This window comes from Anoplophora glabripennis, unplaced genomic scaffold (assembly GCF_000390285.2).
Source record: "Anoplophora glabripennis isolate ALB-LARVAE unplaced genomic scaffold, Agla_2.0 scaffold1509, whole genome shotgun sequence".
Lineage (NCBI taxonomy): Eukaryota > Metazoa > Arthropoda > Insecta > Coleoptera > Cerambycidae > Anoplophora > Anoplophora glabripennis.
In genome coordinates this window covers 39,526-47,763 of record NW_019417841.1, presented here as the reverse complement: position 1 = coordinate 47,763, position 8,238 = coordinate 39,526, and the positions used below count along the sequence as shown (strand labels likewise).

General features: G+C 41.9%; 1 protein-coding gene across 1 annotated transcript in view; it reads right to left on the bottom strand.

The window, feature by feature from the left end:
- Positions 1–7,468, bottom strand: part of LOC108915008 (zinc finger protein 665-like) — a 9,758-nt gene extending 2,290 nt beyond the window's left edge. Inside the window, exons 1-3 of the mRNA XM_023456547.1 lie at positions 7,332–7,468; positions 2,970–3,437; positions 2,075–2,872 (exon numbers count right to left, since the gene is read on the bottom strand). Of these exons, the coding sequence (XP_023312315.1) occupies positions 2,075–2,872; positions 2,970–3,437; positions 7,332–7,468 (1,403 nt within the window). The remainder of the gene's footprint in view (positions 1–2,074; positions 2,873–2,969; positions 3,438–7,331) is intronic.
- Between the last annotated feature and the right edge of the window lie 770 nt (positions 7,469–8,238).

Below are 8,238 nucleotides of genomic sequence, written 5' to 3'. Positions count from 1 at the left end.
CACTTTTCACCTATCTTTCCAATACCGATCCTATATCTCATATCATTTCTATCCAAATTCCCTTTGTTAGAGTCAAACCTCTCTTACATCCTATCTAAGGGAACGACAAGTTGTTACAAATTAGATCGCGTCCTCTCACCTAGCCATGCCTAAGCGCAATATTACCAGGTTAGCTACATCTCGAGCAGAGTCCAGCGCGACAGCGCGAGAAGCATATAACATGTCCAGAAACCCTGAGAGCCGCAACCTAATGGTAAGTGCAACACGGGATGATGAGGTACGACGACAGCAGTCTCAGAATCGGAGCTCGGTCGCCGGGCGCTTCCCGCCAAATTGAGAAAAACCGTTAGAATTCTGTGCAACGTGATTGGCTCCCGCGCAGAAGTAACGGTTTAGTTACGTAACGAATCCTATAAAAAGGCCCTGAAACAAGGGAACAATGTTCATTCCGGGCTAGCTACGACCGCGTGAGGTTCTAGCTAAGCATATTTTGTTCACTCTGCACTAGCCACAACCCCGTGCGGTTGTGCATCCTAATTTGTTCATTCCGTGCTGCCCACAGCCCCGTGAGGTTGTGCATCGTAACTTAGCTTTCTACGAAAGTTTCGAACTCGCAAGTTCGAGCTGAGCTATTTTGCCGTGAGCAATTAAATTGATTTAAGCTTTTTGCATCGCATCAAACCCCGTGAGGTTTTTCGCATGTAATTGCTGCATGCGCTACATAATTCTACAGCCTAAATTCTCGTATTTGTTTCTAAATTACTCGCCACTGAGGTCGCGGTAATTCATAATTAGATTCAATTCGCTTATCGATATACAGGGTGTACTCCAAGAGTCAGTTGCCTGGGCACCAACCCCAATTGACTCAGAAAAGAATTCGTAGACTTGTCTACCGTCGAGACGCGTAATTTTCATTACGAGTCTATAAACCACAGCAACGCAAAGTAAATTCGAAGTCTGTAATTTTTATTGCGGACTATAAACTTTTCCGCCGTGGCAATCGTGTGCCTCAACGAGGGATAAATCACCGGTGGGGTTGATTGACCGTTGCCGAGCGCTCTGCAAGGAATTTACGGTCTTTCGACACCCACAGAAGCTAGAACAGGAGCAACTCACCAAGCGGCTTTGCACTGGGTCTGACGCCGGCGTCTACCCTAAGCCCTAGAAGCAACAAGACAGAGCCAGCGTTCTAACGACAGGGCGTAACAGTAAACCGCCCTCGAGGAAGCGACTAGGCCCAAGCAAGAAGTAGACGACCATCGATCACCCGTGAAACGATAGCTTCGTGCTCGACTGGCACGTCGTAAACCGGGCTTACGTGCAGCCAGTTTCCGGAAACTGATGAGGTGGTGAAGATTCGCGCTCGCGTTTCGAGTTAACGACTTTGCTGTGAGCACCACCGGCACAGGGAGGTCCTTAAGGAAGCAGGGAGAGGATTTCTGATCTAATTCCACCAAAAATTCGGAAAATGGATAGAGAGCATCGAAGAAAGGACTTGCCGTGTTATTTTAACGTCCCCTGTATAAATCCGAGAGATTCTGGGACACCCTGTAAGTCCATACCATCATTAGAGAAGAACAAAATTAGACTTTGATCAAAAATTAGTTTATATTTTCTTTTACAACTTTTTGAATTCACAACGTTAAATTACAATTTATAAATTACACAATGTTATTTACTAAATGCAACTTGATTATTTAAAAACATTTAAGAAATAAATAAATTAATTAAAAGCACATAAATGTCTAGCAGTTCCTACAATCGCTTCCACAATTACATTTTACGACTTGTAGCTTAGAGTTTATTAACAGTGTCATAGTCGTGTGTATCGTATTCCCATTTTGTTTGTCCATGTGTTAATTGATGATCCTTCAAATTCTTCTTACGTTTACTCTCATAATTTTATATGTCGCACTTGTAAATTTGGATTTCTGAAGGATCTTTGTGTGTCAACCGATGCTTATTTAGATTAACGTTACACCTACTTTCATAAGCACAGTACCCACATTTGTACATTTGGACTTCCGTACAGCCTTTGTGCACCAACTGATGTGCTCTTAGATAATTCTTATACCTGGTTAAAAAACTGCACATGTTACACTTCCACCATTGGATTTTCGAGGAATCTTTGTGTATCCGGTGCCTCTTCAGGTGACTCTTCAGGCAACTCTTATATTTAGTTTCAAAACTGCATGTGTCACACTTGTACATTTGGATTTCCGAAGGATCTTTGTGCACCAACTGATGTGTTTTTAGATAATTCTTATGCCTGGTTACAAGACTGCACATGTTACACTTCCACCTTTGGATTTCTAAGGAATCTTTGTGCATCCGGTGCCTCTTCTGGTGACTCTTCAGGTGACTATTATATTTAGTTTCATAACTGCATGTGTCACACTTGTACATTTGGATTTCCGAAGGATCTTTGTGCATTAACAGATGAACATTTAGATGTCCCTTGTATTTAGATTCATAGGTACACCTATCACATTTGTACATTCGAATCTTTGAAGAGTCTTTATGCGTTAACTGATACGTCTTCAGACTACTTTTATGTTTGGTTTCAAAACCGCAGGTATCACACTTGGACTTGCCTGCTTCCGAAAGGGTTTTTTTTATCTGATGCACTTCCACGTTTGGTTTATGCTTAGTTTTAAACTTACATTTATCACATTGGGATAAGACTTGCATGTCTAACGAACGTCCACTTTTTTTAAATTTAGACTGTTCGCTTCTGGGTATTTGGTCATTACAATTCTCAATAAATCCTGTCTCAGATTTAAGCACACGTTCGCCTTTTATTTCTACTGTATCTTCAGAAGTGTACATCTTTTTGTTTTTAATTGTTTTGTTATCGTATGAAGATGAATCACTGAAAAAAAAATTAAATTTTTAAAAATGTAATAAACACGAATCATTTTCAAATGTTGCACTTTAAATTTTCTATATATATATANTCACACTTGTACATTTGGATTTCCGAAGGATCTTTGTGCATTAACAGATGAACATTTAGATGTCCCTTGTATTTAGATTCATAGGTACACCTATCACATTTGTACATTCGAATCTTTGAAGAGTCTTTATGCGTTAACTGATACGTCTTCAGACTACTTTTATGTTTGGTTTCAAAACCGCAGGTATCACACTTGGACTTGCCTGCTTCCGAAAGGGTTTTTTTTATCTGATGCACTTCCACGTTTGGTTTATGCTTAGTTTTAAACTTACATTTATCACATTGGGATAAGACTTGCATGTCTAACGAACGTCCACTTTTTTTAAATTTAGACTGTTCGCTTCTGGGTATTTGGTCATTACAATTCTCAATAAATCCTGTCTCAGATTTAAGCACACGTTCGCCTTTTATTTCTACTGTATCTTCAGAAGTGTACATCTTTTTGTTTTTAATTGTTTTGTTATCGTATGAAGATGAATCACTGAAAAAAAAATTAAATTTTTAAAAATGTAATAAACACGAATCATTTTCAAATGTTGCACTTTAAATTTTCTATATATATATACAGGATAGCCCATCGAAAACGTACTGCAAGGCATTACAGGGTAGTAATGAACTTTTCGGCAAAATCCAAAAACAGGTAAAGTTTGCTTCTGAGGGGGACAACTTTTGGCGCAAAAAGCATAGCAAAATCTTCAACCCCCTAAGTGGGGGTGCCATCCCNCCGGTTTTTTTGCGGGATGGATTACGTTAGGTTAGGTTTGTCCGGTTTTTTTGAAGGATATAGGACATTTACGTTAGGTTTGTCCGGTTTTTTTGCCGGATGGATCTCGTTAGGTTAGGTTTGTCCGGTTTTTTTGCCGGATATGACATTTACGTTAGGTTTGTCCGGTTTTTTTGCCGGATGGATAACGTTAGGTTAGGTTTGTCCGTCTTTTTGCCGGATGTAACGTAACGTAATCCATCCGGCCAGACAAACCTGACAAACCTAACGTAAAAGTCACACATCCATCAAAAAAACGGACAAACCTAACCTAACGGTGCTTGCTTGCTTTCCTGCTTGCTTGCTTGTAGGTTTGCTTGCTTGCTGGCTTGCTTGCTTGCTTGCTTACATACTTACTTACATACTTACTTGCTTGCTTGCTTGTTGGCTTGCTTGCTGGCTTGCTAGCCTGCTTGCTAGCTTGCTAGCTTGCTTATTTACTTACTTACTTACTTGCTTGATTGCTTTCTTGCTTGCTAGCTTGCTTGCTTGCTTGCTTATTTACTACTAGCCAGCTAGCAAGCAAGCAATCAAGTAAACCTGCATGCAAGCAAGCAAGCATGCAAGCAAACAAACAAGCAAGCCAGCAAGCAAGCAAGCAAGCAAGTAAGCAAGCAAGCAAGTAATTAAGTAAGCAAGCAAGCAAGCAAGCAAGCCAGCAAGCAAGCAAGCAAGCAAGCTAGCAAACAAGCAAGCTAGGAAGCAAGTAAACAAGCAAGCAAGCCAGCATGCAAGCAAGCAAGCTAACAAGTATGCCAGCAAGCAAGTAAGCAAGCAAGCAAGCCAGCAAGCAAGCAGGCAAGTAAGTAAGTAAGCAAGCAAGCCAGCAAGCAAGCATGCAAGCAATCAAGCAAGCAAGCAAGTAAGTAAGTAAGTAAGTAAGTAAGTAAGTAAGTAAGTAAGCAGACACGCAAGCAAGCTAGGAAGCAAGCACGCAAGCAAGTAAGTAAGTAAGAAAGTAAATGAGCAAGCAAGCAAGCAAGCAAGCAAGCTAGCAAGCTAGCAAGCAAGAAAGCAATCAAGTAAGTAAGTAAGTAAATAAGCAAGCAAGCAAGCTAGCAAGCAGGCAAGCAAGCCAGCAAGCAAGCAAGCAAGCAAGCAAGCAAGCCAGCAAGCAAGCAAACCTACAAGCAAGCAAGCAGGAAAGCAAGCAAGCAACGTTAGGTTAGGTTTGTCCGTTTTTTTGCCGGATGTGTGACTTTTACGTTAGGTTTGTCAGGTTTGTCTGGCCGGATGGATTACGTTGGGTTACATTCAGCAAAAAAACGGACAAACCTAACTTAACGTAATCTTTCCGGCAAAAAACCGGACAAACCTAACCTAACGTAATCCATCCGGCAAAAAACCCGGACAAACCTAACGTAAATGATCTATATCCGGCAAAAAAACCGGACAAACCTAACCTAACGTAATCCATCCGGCAAAAAAACCGGATAAACCTAACGTAAAAGTCATACATCCGGCAAAAAAACCGGACAAACCTAACGTAAAAGGCATATATCCGGCAAAAAAACCGGACAAACCTAACTTAACGTAATCCATCCGGCAAAAAAAACGGACAAACCTAACCTAACGCAATCCATCCGGCAAAAAAACCGGACAAACCTAACGTAAAAGTCATACATCCGGCCAAAAAACCGGACAAACCTAACCTAACATAATAAATCCGGCAAAAAACCGGACAAACCTAACGTAAATGTCATATATCCGGCAAAAAAACCGGACAAGCCTAACCTAACGTAGTCCATCCGGCAAAAAAACCGAACAAACCTAACGTAAAAGTAATACATCCGGCCAAAAAACCGGACAATCCTAACGTAAAAGTCATATATCCTACAAAAAAACGGACAAACCTAACCTAACGTAATGCATCCGGCAGAAAAACCGGACAAACCTGAATTAACGTAATCCATCCCGCAAAAAAAAACGGACAAACCTAATGTAAAAGTCATACATCAGGCAAAAAAACGGACAAACCTAACGTAAAAGTAACCCACCCGGCAAAAAAACGGGACAAACCTAACGGAAAAGTCATACATCCGGAAAAAAAACCGGAGAAACCTAACCTGACGTGATCCATCCGGCAAAAGAAACGGACAAACCTAACGCAAAAGTCATACGTCCGGAAGTAAGTAAACAAGCAAGCAAGCAAGTAGGTAAGTAAGCAAGCAAGCTAGCAAGCAAGCAAGCCGGCAAGCAAGCAAGTAAGTAAGCAAGCAAGCAAGCAAGCAAGGAAGCAAGCAAGCAAGCAAATAAGTAAGAAAGCAAGCAAGCAAGCAACCATGCAAGCAAGTAATTAAGTAAGGAAGTAAGTAAGCAAGCAATCAAGCAAGCAAGCAAGTAAGTAAGCTTGCTTACTTGCTTACTTCCTTACTTACTTATTTGCTTGCTTGCTTGCTTGATTGGTTGCTCATTTCCTTACTTACTTACTTACTTACTTACTTATTTACTTACTTACTTACTTGCTTAATTGCTTACTTGCTTGCTTGCTTACTTACTTACTTACTTACTTACTTACTTACTTACTTACTTACTTACTTACTTACTTGCTTACTTGCTTACTTGCTTACCTGCTTGCTTTCTAGCTTGCTTGCTTGCTTACTTACTTGCTTGCTTGCTTGCTTACTTACTTACTTACTTGCTTGCTTGCTTGCTTGCTTGTTTACTTACTTACTTCCGGATGTATGACTTTTGCGTTAGGTTTGTCCGTTTCTTTTGCCGGATGGATCACGTTAGGTTAGGTTTGTCCGGTTTTTTGGCCGGATATATGACATTTACGTTAGGATTGTCCGGTTTTTTGGCCGGATGGACTACGTTAGGTTAGGTTTGTCCGGTTTTTTTGCCGGATATATGACATTTACGTTAGGTTTGTCCGGTTTTTTGCCGGATGGATTACGTTAGGTTAGGTTTGTCCGGTTTTTTTGCCGGATGTGTGACTTTTATGTTAGGTTTGTCCGGTTTTTTTGCCGGATGGATTACGTTAGGTTAGGTTTGTCCGGTTTTTTTTGCCGGATATATGCCTTTTACGTTAGGTTTGTCAGTTTTTTGTTTGCCGGATGTATGACTTTTATGTTAGGTTTGTCCGGTTTTTTTGCCGGATGGATTACATTTTAGGCTTGTCCGTTTTTTTTGCCGGATTAAGGACATTCACGTTAGGTTTGTCCGGTTTTTTTGCCGGATGGATTACGTTAGGTTAGGTTTGTCCGGTTTTTTTGCCGGATATATGCCTTTTAGGTTAGGTTTGTCCGGTTTTTTTGCCGGATGTATGACTTTTACGTTAGGTTTGTCCGGTTTTTTTGCCGGATGTATGACTTTTACAGGTTAGGTTTGTCCGGTTTTTTGGCCGGATATATGACATTTACGTTAGGTTTGTCCGGTTTTTTTGCCGGATGGATTTCGTTAGGTTAGGTTTGTCCGGTTTTTTTGCCGGATATGACATTTACGTTAGGTTTGTCCGTTTTTTTTGCCGGATGTATGACTTTTACGTTAGGTTAGGTTAGGTTAGGTTGGAGTCAGGTTCGGTTCGCGAGAGAGTACGGGTGTGGCGAATCCAAATCTGTCAGTTTTGACGAATTTTTTAAAGCGTCAGCAGTGCAAAGGGTTGCAGAGTACCGGGGTAAGTGAGTAGCATCGTGTTTAGTTAGAGGTGTTAAAGTCTGCCAAGCCGCTCGCAGATTACACCTGGAACTGAGCCCCTCTGAGGAGACCGCGTGGCGGTATAACCTTGTGAGTGGACCGGAAGCAGCCATTTTGCGTTTCGGCACGGGACGGGTGTGCTGTGGTGTAGCGTTGCCAACCGCGCGAAAGAAGTTTTGTTTTGTGCACCACGGACAATAAACAACAGATTGGAGTGTATATAAGGACGGGTTGGTCCGCCTTGTGGGACCGGTGAGGTCTACTTACGGGAGTGCATAAGACATAGGGGAATTTGTGATGGCGTCGGGAAGGCGAAAAGGTTTGGTTGTCTCCCCGACGAAAGTGCTAAACACTTTAGAGTCGCCGAGGACGCTGCCAAATCAGGCGACTTTTGAGTGGTCATGGAGCGAAGAAGAAGCAAGGTCTGTTAGGCGTCTAAGAGAGGAGAGGGGTGGCAGTGTAAGCTCATGCCCAGATATAAACCAAGCCTCGTTGACGGCAGAGGCAATTACTGCTACAATGGTCAGGAGAACCTTAGTAGCAATAGAAAAGGAGGTAAAAAGGCTAGCCAAACTGATTGGTGAGACCCCAAACACGAAAGTCGATATAAAGGAGGTAGCGGGGGTGCTGAGGTCATTAGTCAGTAAGTTGTGCCACAGACAAGGCAAAGGAGGTTCTTCAAACTTTAGGCAGGACAAACAAAGCAGCAGTTGTGTCGACAAAGGATGTTTTGACAATCGAGACTGAGACACAGACTGAGAATACTACTGGTACAGATGCATGCGTCCAAGTGGGCTTTAGTGGTCGGCAGCAATCACAGCAGGAGTTGGTGGACATGATAAAACTGAGACTGACGGAAGCCAGGACGGAGGAGGAGCAGAAG